Genomic DNA, 17,330 nt, shown 5'->3' with positions numbered 1-17,330 from the left:
ATCCCTCGCACTCCTATTAAGTCTCAGGCTCTCACTGACTTTATCACCGAATGGACAGAGGTCTAGCTCCTGACCCTAGACGTCAGCCATGAGTACTAGACATTGTACTTCAACGGGTTGGTCATGGTGCCCAGCTTAGGGGCTAGAGTGGTTCTGATCTCCCTAGATGGGAGCAGGCTCTACTACATGATCCATCTCCATTTCTCAGCCTCAAACAATGCCGTAGAGTATGAGGCCCTCATCAATGGACTGTGCATCGCCATCGAGCTCAGTGCTACACGGCTGTACGTCCGTGGTGACTCAGAGTTGGTCGTCGACTAGGTTATGAAGGAGTCCTCCTACAAGAGCCCTCTTATGGTAGCATATTGCCAAGAGGTGCGCAAGCTCGAGGACAAATTCTGAGGAATCAAACTACATCATGTCCCCCAAAAGGACAATGATATCGCTGATTTTCTCACAAAATTGGCTGCTAGGCAGGTGCTGTCTCTAGATGGGTCTTCATCAATGATCTCCACGGGCCGTCTGCCCATGTTCTAGAGGATCTGATCCAGATGCACTCCAACACTAATCTAGCATGAGGGGGCTACAACCTCCCAACGTGCCCCAACGCCAACCAAGTGCTCGGTGGCTCCAACCCGAGTGCCTTCATGGCGACATTGCCATAATGGCGCTCGATACGATCAACAAGAGAGCACCAATGCTCACCTACCTCCTCGAGGAGGTTCTCCCATCGGAATGGACTGAAGCACGATGAATCGCTAGACGCACCAAGATATTCATCGCCATTGGTGATGAACTTTACAAGCGAAGCCCATCGGGAGTACTCATGAGGTGCATCCCGACCGACCAAGGGAAATAGCTTCTTGAAATCCATGTCGGAATCTGTGGACACCACGTGGCCCTAAGGTCGCTGGTCGAGAAGGCTTTTCGCCAAGGTTTTTACTAGCCCACCGCACTATGAGATGTAGAGGAGGTCGTCTGCAGGTGTGAGGGATGCCAGTTCTATGCTTAGCAAACTCATTTGTTAGTGTTGGAGCTTCAAACCATCCCCATCACCTAACCATTCACGGTCTAGGGCGTCGACATGGTCGGACCCCTCAAAAAAGCACCGGGTGGTTTCACTCACCTACTCATAGTGGTGGACAAGTTTACCAAATGGATATAGGCAAAGCCCATCACCAATATCTGCTCAGAAGAGGCAGTCAAGTTCTTCCTCGATATCATCTATCGGTTTGGTGTTCCAAACTGTATCATCATCGACCACAGAACAAACTTCATCGGGAAAATTTCCTGGACTTCTGTGATGGATACGACATCAGGATCGACTAGGCCTCAGTCGGACATCCACGTACTAACAGTCAGGTCGAGTGAGCCAATGGCATGGTCCTCCAAGGACTCAAGCCCCGCATCTTTGACTGACTCAATAAGTATGTCGGGCGATGGGTTGCAGAGGTTCCAATGATCCTCTAGAGCCTAAGAACGACCCCAAACCGATCCATGGGGTTCACACCTTTCTTCCTGGCCTACAGAGTTGAAGCAGTGTTGCCCTCCGACCTTGATCACGGTGCCCCAAGAGTGAAGGCCTTCAACCGAGATTGAGACATAAAGGCTTAGCAGGACGCGATCGACCTACTCGAAGAGGCTTGTGAGACGACCGTCATCTACTCCGCTTGCTACCAGCAAACTCTCCACAGGTACCATGAAAGAAAAATTAGGGGGAGGATCCTTGAGGTCGGTGATCTCATACTCAGGAGAGCCTAGTCCATCAAGGACAAACATAAGCTCTCTCTGCCATGGGAAGGACCCTACACGGTGACCGAGGTGATCTGACTAGGCACCTACCGGCTGAAGGATGACAACGGGAACATTCTCACCAACACATGGAACATCGAATAGTTACATCATTTCTTCCCCTAAAGCTTGATCTTACCGTTTCTTTCCATTCAATGTTTGCTCCTATAGCACCCTAGCCCAAGCACTCTCGGCTTGGGTTGCTTGGGGGCTCCACGAGGGTGCGACACCACCCTCCTTTTTTACTATCATGTAGTAATACTTTTTGCCCAAATGAAAGGGCATCGCCCAAATGAAAGGGCATTCCGTTCCTTTGATTACCCTACGTAGCTTGTGTTTTAAACTCCCGACCGATCACACACCACCACAACCTACGGTTATGAGCAGCTGAGCCTCGTGGACCATGTCCGGGTTCTTAAGGTTGTAGCCTACGGGTCAACAGGTAGGTGCAAAAAAGATAGGACAAAAAACAAAGCTATGCTAGGGTAAAAACAAGGGCGGATGGGACAAGCTTCCCCTCATGAGTGATTTCATCACAAAAACAAACTCAAAATAGTCACAAGTGTAAAACTATTCATACAAGGGCTTCCCCACGAACTCGTCTTTTACATCTACTGACTATTTCTACTCTAAACTCTATTATGGCCACCCGACGGCATCGGCTAATGGCACGGTCAATGAGGACGAAGGCAGCTCGCTCCTAGTTGGAACGACGTTTGGCTCCGTTGGGGGCGGGACGATACTCGTCTTCGACCTGGTCTCCACTCCTTCCACAGGATGGACGACATCTTCTCGGTGCACTTCTTTAGCCACGCTCGAACGTCGAGCCTCCATCACCCACTGCGTGGTGACCTGCTCGGTGACCATCTATGCGTATGGCACTAGACTCTCCCCCAGAGCATGAATTTCATCTATGCTCCACCCATCAGTGTATCCTCTATAGATGGCCATGAAGTCCAGATCGGGGTGGTGGGTCGCCACTGAGGTCAGCACCCCCAACGTCCCGTAGAACATGCCGTCGGAGATGAGTGCCTGAACTTTGTTCGGGACCTCCGCCAGCTGGATCATGGGCGTACTAGTGCTCAGGCTTGACCTAAACACCTTAGAGATGACCACCTGTGTGATGTTACGAATCTAGTAGAGATCTCCCTCAAGAGCACGTCGCTCCTCAAGGGACTTGGCTAGCGCCTCCGCGCCTTGACCGACCGCCGCTTTGGCCATCTCCAACTCTTGCTCTAGAGAGCCGATTCTTTCACCTAGTTCTAGAAAAAGGCAACAAAATTAGAAGCAAAGGAGGGGAAAATCAAGGCATCAACCGAAGCGGGCCTTTCTCGGCTCCTTGAGCCTCGCCTTGGTAAGGGTGAGATCGAACTCCATCGATAGTCCTCTTTCCCCAAGCAAGTGTCAGAGCTTCACTTCCTCCTCATCACAAAGGACGAACTGGGCCTTTCTTGGCTCACTGGGGCAAGGCCACACTAGCTCATGGGTTAAGGACGACTGAAGCAGGCAACAGCAGCGCGGCAGCGGGTTGAGTGCGGCAGTAGCGTGGCTACAGCTAGGCCATGCGCGGTGTGAGCGGCACGTGCAAGGCAGTGAGCAATGGGGTGGCAATGGCCAGCAGCATAGTGCTAGCAGTGCAGCTGCCTCGCGGTGGCTAGAGGTAGGCCCAGCCAGTGATAGCGTGCAACGCGATGGAGAGTAGGGCCCACTGCTAGCCAACTAGCTGAGCGTGGCCAAGCATGCACGCTCGTTCACGTGGCCGATGCACCAATGATGGCACAAGAGCGCGGTGACCACGTCCACGTGATAAAACCGGCTGGAAATGTTGTGCGCACAATTTTAAAAGCGCCCAAAAAAATCTAAAACATGGATCTAATCGCCCAACCTCCTTTGAAATTCTCAAGAGGGCATGTTAAGCTACTAAAACCAGCCCTAAAACCACACCGCTCTTCAACCTAATTCTCCTACAAAAACTACCAAACATAGCTGTGTCAACCCATTTTCCGACTTAAGAATTTAACTAAGCCTTGATAGGATTCGCGTCAAATTCGATTTCTAAGCTATTAGGTATGCTAGCTAGTGAATGCATTTTTTGACCGCAAGTATTTCATCGCCATGTACAAGGTTTGTACTTTGAACTTTATTAAAGTTCTGTATATGCGTTCTATAGCATTTTCGCTCAATAAAAATTGGTTTTAAACCCTAAATGATATTATGTGACATTAGAATATAACTTTCGTTTTGCGTTTCTATTGATCGTTTCGAGTTACGAAAATCAATCTACACACTATATCACATGCATTATCACATAACCATGATGCTCATGAAATGTTTTAGCAAAAGATTTTTAGGGTAACACTGAGGGTGTTACACAACACCTGATCGAGTCGACTCCAGACTTCATCCTTTGGCAACTCCTTCGACGACGCGCGGTCGGGATCCATCGGGCCGATGTATTCCCACATTGGCCACGTTCTTTCCGCCAATGGAGTGACCCGATGGTAGAAGAAGGTGTGGAAGACCCGCAACCCATCGAGGCCATGCTGCACAAGCTTCTAAAGCTCAGCCTCGATAACCTCTAACTTGTTCTGCCAACCGGTAGGACCCCACGACCAGCTTTCCCTCCTCACCAGCTTTCTTCTAATGAACGATAGGAATGGCGTCTCCACTGGGTTCCTGATGTTGAACCACTCACCATGCCACCCCTAGTTGGAGTCCCAGGGGTAGTACACAGGGTAGGGGGCGACGGCTTTGGCTTCTTCTACAAAGCAAATCCCCTAACCGGTGTGATTCTGGGTAGCTTCCCCTCGGATAGGGCTCGCCCACTGAAGATCTACCGGAAGAGGTCCACATGTGGCTCCATCCCAAGGAAGGCCCCATAGACGGTGACAAAGCCGGCGATGTGCAGCACCCCAGTTAGGTTGAGGTGCTACAACTCCAGGCCCTACTCGTTGAGGAGCCCACGTAGGAACTAGTGCGCGGGATACCCAAGCCCACGCTCATGGAAGACAAGGAAGAAGACGACCTCATCGGCCTAGGGTTGTGGAACATCTTCCCCCAGCATAGGAGCCCTCCAATGCACCACCTCCTTCGACGAGAGTAGCCCCTTATCGACGAAGGCGGCCAGCACCTCCTTGTCCATGGTGGAAGGCCTCCAGTTCGACATCACACCTCAGATTCATGAATGGATCTATAAGTTCTCCTCTCCCTCGCTTTATCCTCTCTCCTAGAAACTGCCACGGCGCACGAACGGGCTTGGTGAAAAGAAAGAAGGAGAAGAGGCAGCAGTTGGAGAAAGGTAAAAGAATAGGAGGAAAAAGCTCTCCCCTCCCCCTATTTAATGTGGGGAGGCGTGCGGTGGGACGTGTCCTGGCTGATGGGACACGCCCTGCCGAACGAAACATTGCCTAGTTAAATGGGACGTGGCCTGGGCAGGGCCCACCACTACCACAACCTAGGCATAGGAAACAAGGCGCAACCACACGCAAATGACCCTCCGCCTTCCCAGGAAGAGTTTGGAAGGGCCCACCAATGGGATCTCCATCGAGGAGAGACCAACGGGTCACCCAAGTCGATCAGATGGCTCGGGCGGCTATTGAGAGATAGGTAAGGAGAAGTGGGATGCCCCATGCGGGCTATGCTGACTTCATCACAAACAACAGGCCCGGGTTCCATTCGGACATATCCGATAAAGAGCTCCCCGAACCCATCACTCGAGCCATCGAGGTAACTTTACCAAAAACCTCTTTTGTTTTCTGGTGCATGATCATTCATTCATCCATTTTTCATGAATGCATTCATACATTCATCCATACATTCATCCCATACATCCAAACATTGCATATGCAATTGTTACATCACAACGTTTCGCGTTGCGTCATGAAGCGGTAGTCGCCTCATTCGATATGAGCGACGACCGACCGGGGTTTGAAGGCCGGCTCGTGAAGGGCTCGAGGCCGCCTTGCGTCAAACAGAGCCAGGGGAGAAAAGCGTAGATGAGCCCCAGTGGCCCTTGCTCAATCCGCTCCAAAGCGGATAGGGTCGTCTTGACCTTCTTATTCGATCCTAACCTCGAGCCATGCCCACAAAATCTCCATCGAGGGGAGGCCAGCGGGCCACCTGAGCCGATCTCCGGAATGGCTTGGGCATCTACCGGGAGACGGGTTAAGGAGCAGTGGAATGCCACATGTGGGCTATGTCGACCCCATTATGAACTATGGACCCAGATTCCACTCGGACGTACCCGTTATTAAGCACACCGAGCGCGTCACTCGAGCCATCGAGGCAAGCGACGTTAGCTCAACCCCTCCGGTTGCGGAAACCGCGGATGGGATAACGCACGAAACTAGCCCGACCCTAGGGTTGGCGATTTTGCCTCGCCCGACCCCTCGGCCGCGCTCGACACTTGGGTTGGCGACTTCGCCTCGGCCGCACCTGATGCTGCAGGTCAGCGCCCCACGCTTTGGGTTGGCGACTCTGCCTCGCCCGATCCCTCGACCGCGCCCGATGATTCGGGTTGGCGACTCCACCTCGCCCAACCCCTCGGCCACGCCTAACACTTGGGTTGGCGCTCCGTCTCGCTTGACCCCTCGGCCATGCCCGATGCCTAGGTTGGCGCTTCGTCTCGCCCGACACCTAAGTTAGCTCGCCCGACGCTTTGGGTTGGCGCTCCGTGTCGCCTGACGGCAACCCACGATCTTACGCCCACCAGGTGCGCTCATAAAACAAGTGTAAAACAACCCCTTCACGACTTCACAGAAGTCCCAAAAGGGTTCCGGGGCTCCTGTCGGGTTCATAAACTCGGGGTCCCCAATGGGCTCGCTTTCTAGCAAAAACTCGGCCCAACAGACGACGTAGCGACAACACACGCCTCCCAGGCCGGCCCAGTTACCTAACGACCGACCGGGAGAAAGATCTGGTCTCCGACCGGAAAGCTTGGCCAAGGAGGAGATATAGTCCGACTCTGACCTCTTTTTCCGACCGGGAATACACCGGACCTCTGCTCGTGATTCTTTCCCGACCGACACGGTCAGAGCCGACTGGGAATAACCTACCGGGGACGCCAGCTCGATAAGGACTCAAGGATCAGGCGGAACAGATAAGGTAAGACGTTCAAGTCAACCGTAATACCAAGGACTGTACTCTGCCATACCTTGCACACCTGCAGAGCAGTGCCACTAGGCCATGCTAGACGGGTACTATGCAACCTTCCAGGTGTGTCAGAACCCAGACAGTGTTGTGGGCGTCGACATTTGCCTTACAGTATTGTAGGCGCCGACATTTACCATACCAAGCGAACACGGTAAAACCTGCCAGACGCGTCTCGGCATGAACAATATTATGGGCGTCAACAATCGTCTCGTACCCGATGGCGTGAGCAACAAGACTATGTAGCACACATACACTCTCTCTGTCTTTTCCTCTAATTTGTAAGGCCATACACTTCATCTATAAAAGGGGATGCGCTCTCTCCCAACAGGGACGACCATTCAGACTCTCGCTGGCTGGCTCTAGACAATCTGAGCATTTGAACAACTCCACAGCTCTAGAACTCTAAAGCTACACGGAGCATACGCTCCAACACTTAGTGCACGTTAGAGCTCCCGTCACTCTTGGTCCTTCGATTCAGAGTCCGACCGGACCTTTAACACATCATTCTTATTCCCTTTCGTTTGTAACCCCACATCAAACTTTGAGCACATGGGCTCAGGAATAAAGTCACCGATCGACCGAAACTAGACGTATAGCATGTTGTCTGAACCAGTATAAATCATGTGTCATTGAGTGCTTGGCCACATCCGATCATAACGCACAGCAAAACTATAAATATTTACTTGTTGGTTAGTTTTCGCACCGACAATTTTCATAATAGATGGTGACAAGTCAGGAGACGTGGATTGTTTGATAGATACCCCCTGACATATGATGATTTCTTAAACTGTAGCCAACAGATGGAAAGCCGCATGCGGGCAAATTCCGCTTTCTAGCGGTAGTAGGTGTACTGCGATATCAGACACAGACAGGGTAGCGCGCGCGAACAGGGTGGCCTGGCCATCTCAAGCACGTTTAGCTTATTCACTCAACCATTATTAACCAATCAAACATTAGAGCTTGTTTCCATTTTCAACCAACAAAAGCGTCTTGCATACATGGTGTCTCTCTCCTGCCCATCTCTTTCAGCAATCACATTCCCCAAAGCATCATATACATATTTATATATTTAATATATATATATATATATAGTTGTTGTCGGCGAGCCGAGATGATCGCACATCGCAGCCGTTGCTCGCACGCGCGTTGGATCCACACACGGACGAGAATGCTGGAGCTAGAAGCCGTTGCCCTGCTCCTGCTGGGAGCGCAGCAGCTTGCTGATGTCGGTGGCGATGAGCTCCGCGTCCTCGCAGCTGCCGTAGATGCCCCTCCGCACCATCCCGGCGCAGTACAGCCCGTTCTCCCCCTTCCAGTGTTCCAGATAGCTCCGCGCCGCCATCCCGTCGTCTCCAATCAGCCCGTCCTCGCTCTAAACAACAGAGAAATGCACATGCATGCTTGTATTAGACTATTGTTGCGAGTTGCTAGCTAGGGGCTAGGGAGATGGAGCATGCGTGCAATTGCAAAGATGAGACCCGGCCGGCCGGCGGACTGAGCTTTGCTTCGCGGCGAAGTCTCACGCACCAGGCCACATGTCCATGCATGCACCCACGGAACACAGCTGACATCATGGGCACAAATGTGCAATGCATGCTAGCTTTTTTGGCAATGCATACCTTGAGCCACTGCCTGACGGTGCTGCGGTAGCCGGTGGCGAAGACGATGGCGTCGAAGGGGTGTGGCTTCCCGTCCCCGAACTCGACGACGTTCCCGCGGACGCTCTTGACGCCTGCGGGGAGCACCCGGATCTCGCCGGTCCTGATCTTGGCGTAGGTGCCGACGTCGACGACGGGGTAGGCCGGGGTGGTGAGCTTCATGGTGAAGGGCCCCACGGCGGGGCGGCGGAGGCCGTGCCTGGACGTGTCGCCAAACACGACGGCGCACATGAGCAGCACCAGCTTGTCGATGACCCACGCCGGCAGGTACGGGTACAGCGCCATCGCCACGTTCCAGATCTCCTTGGTCACCAGGTGAAGCTGCATGCGTCAATCGTGCACATGCATTCAGGCATTCAGCATCCACCCACAATAAACAATCGTTCTTACTAGTACTAGTAATTAGGACTCGATCGATCAGGACCATCCATCGGGGGATCCAACGGCTACACACTACACTACACGGGAGTAGGGACACAAGACGACATCGATTGACACGCAAAGGTATACGATTACATAATATACTTATACGATAGGAATATAGGATGCAATGCAAGCAGCAACATAGGATTCGGGTTAATGGATCATCATCTAGCCACGGTCGCACCAGGTCACACTTGTTGCGCTGGCATCTACTAGCAGTATCCGACGACTGTCTGTCGAGCCAGGCATGCAACAAGAGACAGTGGCAGGCATGCAACATAGGATTCGGGTTAATGGATCATCTACTAGCAGTATCCGACGACTGTCTGTCGACGTACCATAGATGGGCATGCAGCACAGTAGTATATACTGTAGGTTATTACTGACCTCGCTGCGGACGACGATGGAGGTGACGGCGCCGGCGGCCGCGAGGTCATACGCGATCTCCATGCCGGAGTTGCCGGACCCGACGACGAGCACGGCCTTCCCGCGCATGCCCTCCGCCGACCGGTACTCGGCGGCGTGCATCACCTGGCCGGGGAACGCCTCGAGCCCGGGCACCTCGGGAACGAACTTCTCGGCGTTCTCCCCGGACGCCACCACCAGGAACCTGGCCGTGTACCGCTCGGTCTGGCCGCCCGTGCCGAGGTCCACGGCCTCCACCTCCCACCGCGCGGTGCCGCGGTCGTACCGCGCGCACCGGACCTCGCGGCGGAGGCGGGTGCGGACGGCGAACCGCGCCGCGTACCCGTCCAGGTACGCCGCGTACTCGTCGCGGTGGAGGTACGTCGGCGCCGAGTCCGGGTGCGGCGCGTGGGGGAGCGCGCTGTACTTCTTGCCCAGGTGCAGGTGGAGCCGGTCGTAGGCGCGCTTCCGCCACAGCGAGCCCACGCAGTCGTCGCGCTCCAGGACCAGGGCGCGCACGCCGCGCAGGGACAGGCACGCCGCCACCGCCAGCCCCGACTGCCCCGCGCCGACGATGATCACATCCTCCTCCGCCGCCGCCGCCACCGCAGCCATTGCCAACGCCGCCCCGAGCTCTGGCCAGCAGGCGCGCCTCACCAAGGGAGGCGTTGTGTGCACGTGAAGAGAGAGAGGAGTAGGAGTAGCAAGCAAGCCAAGGCCCCTGGCCATTTTCAATTGGATTTATAGGGAGGTGGGGAGGACGCGCGGAGGTTTGGTGGAGCCGCGGGCGGGTCAGATGGGGTGGCGTGGAACTGTGGAAGGGCCTCCCCGCGCCGTGGAGGTGGGCCCCACGTGGCATTCCCCAAAAATGTCTTGGATCGTCGTGTGGTGGCTGCTGGTCCAGGGATTTAGGCGGTGCTTTGCGTTTGGATTTTCTGGTATACTTGTCAATCTGTCATGCCTGCTACTGTATCGAATGACTGCATCTGCAAGTGGTTATAGGAGGATGGCAAAGATGGTACCAGTAAGGCCCCGTTTAGATCCAAAAATTTTTGGATTTTGGCTCCCTGTAGCATTTCGTTTGTATTTAGTAATTAGTGTCTAATTATGGACTAATTAGGTTCAAAAGTTTCGTCTCGCGATTTCTCGATCAACTGTGTAATTAGTTTTTTTTTCGTCTACATTTAGTACTCCATGCATGTGCCGCAAGATTCGATGTGACGGGTGCTGCGCAAAATTTTTTGGATTCTAAACAGGCCCTAAATATGGCGCCGAAACTGGTAGTTTTGTTTGTACTGGATGATCTATAACTATCTGTCAGCTCCAACTAAGACCCAGTTTAACTAATCCTGGCTCCATTCCAAATTATAATTTTTTTTACTTTTTCTAGCTTTTGCTATTACACTTATACATACTATAACTATATACATAGTAAAATAATGTACCTAGAAAAGTCAAAATGCTTATAATTTAAAATGGATGGAGTACCTAGCTACCTAAATATTAGATGGCTCACTAAGCCGTTTGGATCCGGTAACTAAAATATCGATGCATTGATGGTTTTGTCTATAATTTTTCTTTCTTTTCTATCTACTATTAGGAGGGCACATAACAGAGGTACGTGGGGTGGTAAAAATATTTTTTTGCAATCTATTAGCTAGGTTAATATAGCTAGTGAGATAGTTGTTAGCTAGGCATCCAACTAACAATTAGTTCGGTTCATTTGGATCCATCCCAGCTATTTTATAGCAGCTAATAATTTGTTGGGTGGAAGCAAGCAACGCCTAAAAATTAGTTAGCTAAAATTAAGCTACACGGGGTAGGTTGTTTGGCTCCCCAACTCAAAGTTCCATACATAGCTAAAAACATACTTAAGTGTCCTATTGATCAAAATTAGTTGGGTTTGACCAACTAGTAGACTATCAATTAGTTTGAAGCTAGACCAATATTAATCCACACGTTAATCTTTCTGTATGGATAAACAAAGACTAGTTTTTAGCTACTAGATGTTAGTTTATGGAATCAACAAGAACCATAGTACGTGCTGCCTTTATATAATTGAACTATATAAGAGAGTGTTCTGTTTTTGTACTCTACTCAAAAACACAAGTCACTGTTAGTTGCTTTGGAGCCAGTAGTAATAATATATCGTCACGGTCGGTTCATCATGGCCCCAAGAGAATATGTATTTTTTTTAATTGACACGTGATATGTCCAATTTGTTCAATATTGTTGTAATAACATATTCTCTGTCACGGATCTATTTTTTCTAGAAAAGTGACAAATAGCATTACCCATAATGTTTGCCTCCAGTTAAAAGAATAATGAAATAAAATACGGTATCCTTTGAGAAAAAATTGCTTTTATTGTTTTTTTTTTCAAATATAACTGCACGTTCTAGAGTACTTTCTCCATTCTAAATTATAAGTTACTTTAACTTTTTTTTGTTAATCTATTCTGCTATGTATCTAGAGATATTACTATATCTAGATGCATAACAAAATAAGTGTAAGAAAAAAAAGTCAAAATGACTTATACTTTGGAACCGGGGGAGCAAGGGCGGGCTGAGGCAGGTGCTGCTGGGACGCAGCACTCCCAGCCAAAGATGTACCTTAAGCACAAATCCTCCTTTTATTATGACCCATGGGGTGTTTTAATTGTGCCAGCTAAATAGCTCGTTATTAGCTAGGCTATTAACTAGACCTTGTTTGGATCCTTTGGCTAATAATTACCAGTTAGATAGTTGTAGATGAGAAAAGGTAACTAAGAGTAACTCTAAGAGCCTCTTTATATCATTTCTATTTCATAGGATTAGAGATTTTGGTGAAAAAATAGCCTCCAACAACCTTTTTAGTCAGATATCTGAATATAGACATTCTCTATTTCAGATTTCTCTCTAGTCAAACAAGGAGAACATGTCACATTGGTTCTTTAAAGTGCACACAAGATATAGATAATATGTTGGAGGGTGGAAAGATATATAACGCGATTTTTATTCAAATGGTTTTTCAAATGATGATTTAGAGAGTGGATCTAGGAGGAACTCATGGAGGTGCTCTAATAGTTTTTTACTAGCTGGGCTATTAACTAGATTATTTGGACCCTCTAGCTAATATATACTTAGCTGCATTTAGTTAGGAGAGCGAACCAACCAATAGCTTTCTATTAGCTGGATAATTTTGTGTTATGGAAAAATTTGTGCACAGCCGGAGACTGAAGACGAGGGTAACAAAGCCATTTTCCTCACCTTCTCTCTCCCTAAAACTAAGAAATGAATAAAATATCCACCGTGGTGTCCACCGGCAAATAATCACGAATTCATAATGTTACCGGGCAAAGACTCGCCGTTGCGGAGTGTGCCGATCAATTACACTTTTTTGCGGTGTCCTCCAGCAAAATTTGCCTTAATTTTATGCTATTATTAGTTGGGCTATTATATATCCGAGTTGTTTTGATCCCTAGAGTTAATTTTAGTAGGTAACTATTAATTGCATAGATCTAAATAGAGCCTAAAGCGTTGTGAAAGGATCGAGATGTCCAAGAGGGATGGTTGAATTAGGCTAATCTGAAATCGCTAATGCTCCACCACGGGCGTCCGTTCCGCGTCGGTCAGTCCGGACACGGTTAGTTGGGCTGTGGACCGATCCACAGGCCAGCTCCCCTCATCGGCATACACGGTTTCTCCAAAAAAGGGAGTGACATCTTATCTTCCCCACTCACATCGGCTCCACCGCACCGCCCGTCCTTCGGTAACATACGCACGAGCTCTGCTAGCACTCGCGTTGCACGAGCGTCGTCGTGGACGCACGAGCTCCATCGGCGGCGCTGCACCACCCGCCCGTGGTGAGGGAGACCACTGTCGCCTCCACCACGGGGTCGGACGCCTAGTCGTCGGCGAGGAATTCCTTCGCCTCCACCTACCCTACTCATTGTGGCCGGTGTGGAGCTCGCATGCGTGCAACTCATGGCAGCCCGGGCGGAGCCCGCCACGCACATCTTGCGCCCACGCCGTGGCCAGGGCAGAACTCGCCCGCGTGCAACTCACAACGACCGGCATAGAACTCCACATGCCAACAAGGATACATTCTCCTAAGCAGCAAGGAGATGTTGCACTGAAATTGCATATTGCAAGCGTCTATTTCAAGTGTTTCAAATATTTCAGAGGTATTTTACAAATGTTTTATATCGATATTGCAAAAGTAGATCGGGATGTTTGCACATATTGCAATGGTGTTTTCAAGTTTATGTCCAAAATATTTCATCTGTTTTATACTATATTGCAAATGTTTTATCTGAATGTTGCAAAAGTAGATATGGATGTTGCATATACATGCATGTTGCAAGCGTATGTTTCAAGTGTTGCAAGTGTTCCGTACGCATGTTGTAAGTGTTTTATCTAGATGTTGCATATGTTTTGCAATGGCTACAAACGTGTTTTCCTGGTGCTTCAGACGTATGTTGTAAGTGTTTCAATTATTTCGAACATATGTTGCAAGTGTTTTATCTAAACGTTCTAAAAGTAGATTTTGATATTACACATATTGCAGTGAGACCCATCTACAGCAGCCATCTACTGTAGCTACTAAGCCCGCATGCATGCGCGTGTGTGGAGGGGTCCCCATGGTGTGGGCGCGGGACACGAAGCGTGTGCGGGTCACGATACGGACAAGAGACACGAAGCGGCACAGGACACGGTGCGGGCGGCGTGGGCCCTCACGTGAAGCAGGGCAGAGGCACGGACGTTCAGATGGTTCGTTTTTATGCTCTATATTTTAAACATCAAACAAAAAAAAAAGAAATAACAACTCCAGGTGCGGGTAGACGGGAAGGAAAAAATAAAATGAAAAAAATCGACATGCGAACTACCCGGGAAATAAAACGGATGGCCAAAAAAACAAAAAAAACGGCCCGTGAGTTTGCATGGGCAAGAAAAAAAAACAGAAACAGAGGTGAACGAATAAAAGAATAGAAAAATAAAAAATAAAAAAAGTTAGCGGACAAAAAGAAACAAAAAAATAAAAAGGAAAAAGAACGGGAAACAAAAACGCCTCGTGAGTCTGCACGGGCAAAAAAAAAGGAAAGAAAAGAACGGACAAAAGAAACAGATAAAAGAAAAATAAAAAAAGAGACCGAAATCAAGAAACTCTTGATGGTTTATGGTTTAATATTAGGATAAGATAAGAAAAGTTTATACTGGTTAATATAACAAGATTAGCATTACTTGTTGATTATGAAATATACCGTCCGCAGTTTATTGTTTGTCGTGGACCTCGACAGGCTGACCCATGAAGCAATTGTAGCTGTTTCAGATGAGCCACGAAGGTGATTTTGGCCCAGTTCGCGTGGCCTTAAACCCGACTTGATCTGTTTTTTTTTTTATATCCGAAACAGTGTTTTTCTCTCACAAATTCCTCCAGAATTCCTCCAAAATTCCTTCAAGCGAACGAGGCCTTTATGAAGCGGACACGTGTCCTTCCTGCAAGCCTAAAACGGACACGGACACGTTGTGAAATGCAGCGAATTTTTTTTAAGAATTATACAGTACAACGCAGACACTTATAACGCACGCACACTCATTTTATGAACACACGTACATAAACGCTACCCCTATAAGCATCTCCAAAAGGCTGAGCCGACAGATCACGAGATTCACGAAGTCACGCGTCTCGCTGTCGACGGGGACATCGTCTACTGCTGAAAGCATAGCGCCGTTAAAACCTGAAATAAATCCAGAAAAAATACGAGCACCCGTGTCGAGGACTTAAACCCGGATGGATAGGTTCCATCACAAGAAACCTAACTAGCTGATCAGTGAAAACTTAAATACATGCACAGCCAAATCAGCAAAATACACCGTTTTCTGCTAAAAAAAGCAAAATACACCGTTCATTCATGCAATTTTATTTGTTATTACTTACAACAAACGAATCAATCAACCTTATCTTTGCTTCAGAAAAAAAAAGCAAAATACACCGTTCATTCATGCAATTTTATTTGTTATTACTTACAACAAACGAATCAATCAACCTTCTCTTTGCTTCAGAATTACACAAATGCAAAACATACATAATTTTTAATGAAGACAACAGGAAAAAAGAAAAGGGAGGGAAAACATAAATCATGTTGCTTCCTATACAAACTATAATGTACAAACAAACATACCACAAAACATTTGATATATATATATTTCAAAAAGACAAAGCATGCTTGTTTCTACCACGCTCTGCAAATGTGGGGTGAGGGGGTGTACAAGAAACGTATACCTCTATTTACACACTATTCACTCTTGTTGATTCCACTCGGACTGCTCCAAGATACTATGCACAACATCAGATATATTGACATCAGCTTTACAAACAACCACCTAGCCTTTTGCACGGGTGCTGATGCTCATGTAATCTGCAGTCTGCATATCAAAATGGAACATCAGAGAACACCAAACAGTGATCAGGCATGAACACAAAGATCCACTGCTCCCCGGGGTAATGGTATTAGCATTCACAGTCAGTAAAGTAGAATTTCTGAGACATGTTCCAACTGACATTTGTGATTAGGTACCTTGGTGAGAACACACAAAATTTCACTTAGGACCTCTCCAGTATGGTAGCTTTGTGCTGTACCACTTCATGATTAAATGCTCTCACTAAGAGGTCCTGTCATCATTTTCATTGCTCCCGCTCACGTGCACTGCTTTTCTATCACTCCACTTCCCAGGTTTATCATTCCCTTCTCTGCAGCACATTGCAAATGACACAGATAGGATACAGCTGATGATGTTCTGGTTTCAAAATGAAAACAAGTAAAAGCAAACCTTGATGGGCAAATGTACACAGAAAACCAACAGCCATAGCAGAAATGTTGATGCTCACAAATGACAATGTTATTATTGAAATATTGAATTATGAAAAAAAAGTAACATGCATAATATTTTGTTAAGGTGTGTTGCTGTTCAGTGTCATGCAGTACCCACCAATGCAGTATTAGATAGAAATTCACAAACCCCTCGACTCTTAGTAGCAGACAAATTACCCCACCCCCTCTCAGTCTCACCTACACCCCAAGCCTGTTTGAAGCTGATTTCTGTCCTACGTGGCACTGGTTTTGGCATGTTAGCATCCACGTCATGATCCACATCATGCCTTCTACATCATAGGCTCACACGTTAACACCATTCTTCTCTCTTGTTCTCTTCCTCCCCATTCCACCCCATCCATATCATTTTAAACTGCTGTCTGGCCATGCCTACACACCTGCTGTCTGGCCATGCCTACACACCAGGCCTCCTGCTGCCCACAGCAGTGCCGAAACGCCCACAGCACTGCCGAAACCAGTGTCTCGTGTTTGCTTTCTGTGCTCCCTTCCCTTCTTTGCCCTCTTCAGTTTTTGCTAGCATCGGCATGGTCATTGAGAAGGAAAGCGAACAAATGGAGCGAAGCCATGAGTACGAGCCATAGCAGTACGCCCCATTGCTGCATACTGCTTCCTAGCGCCGCCCCTGAGCTCACATGAAGCCATCCATGCCGCCACCTTCTACAAACTACAGTGGTGTCGTCACAGATGAAGGCCAGATCCGATCCGGCAGCGCTGTCAATTAGCCGATGAGGCAGCCACTGTAACGCCTCAGGCCCGGCACAGGCCCACTCTACCGAGGAGTGGGCTCCACCTACATAGCAACCCGCTTACGTTTTCGTTCTCGCTTCATGTAAAACGGTTAACCGAAGGTTACTACGCGTCCTTAGCCTGTCTATTTAAGCTGGTTCGGCGAACTCAGAACTACCGATACGGTACTAAACTTTCGGCAGCTACGGTACTAAACTTTCGGCAGCTACAGTGTTTTTCGCAGCTACAGTCTACCGGAAATCGGTCCGGCTGGGTCTCACATCCCTCCAGCCTTAGAGGGCC

General features: G+C 48.8%; 1 protein-coding gene and 1 long non-coding RNA gene across 2 annotated transcripts; both read right to left on the bottom strand.

Moving 5' to 3' along the window:
- Positions 1-7,877: 7,877 nt before the first annotated feature.
- On the bottom strand, positions 7,878-10,157 carry LOC136458072 (probable indole-3-pyruvate monooxygenase YUCCA10). The gene is made up of 3 exons (XM_066458077.1): positions 9,411-10,157; positions 8,562-8,921; positions 7,878-8,314 (listed from the first exon to the last, which is right to left on the bottom strand). The coding sequence occupies exons 1-3, from the start codon at positions 10,155-10,157 to the stop codon at positions 8,120-8,122; spliced, it is 1,302 nt and encodes a 433-aa protein (XP_066314174.1). The 3' UTR covers positions 7,878-8,119.
- A 4,904-nt stretch (positions 10,158-15,061) lies between these two features.
- LOC136458071 (uncharacterized) lies at positions 15,062-16,107 on the bottom strand. Its single transcript, XR_010759873.1, has 3 exons — positions 15,987-16,107; positions 15,692-15,834; positions 15,062-15,146 (listed from the first exon to the last, which is right to left on the bottom strand). It is a non-coding gene; the product is annotated as an uncharacterized lncRNA (long non-coding RNA).
- Positions 16,108-17,330: the final 1,223 nt, after the last annotated feature.

Source organism: Miscanthus floridulus, chromosome 6, assembly GCF_019320115.1.
Source record: "Miscanthus floridulus cultivar M001 chromosome 6, ASM1932011v1, whole genome shotgun sequence".
NCBI lineage: Eukaryota > Viridiplantae > Streptophyta > Magnoliopsida > Poales > Poaceae > Miscanthus > Miscanthus floridulus.
This window is presented reverse-complemented; position numbering and strand designations above follow the sequence as displayed.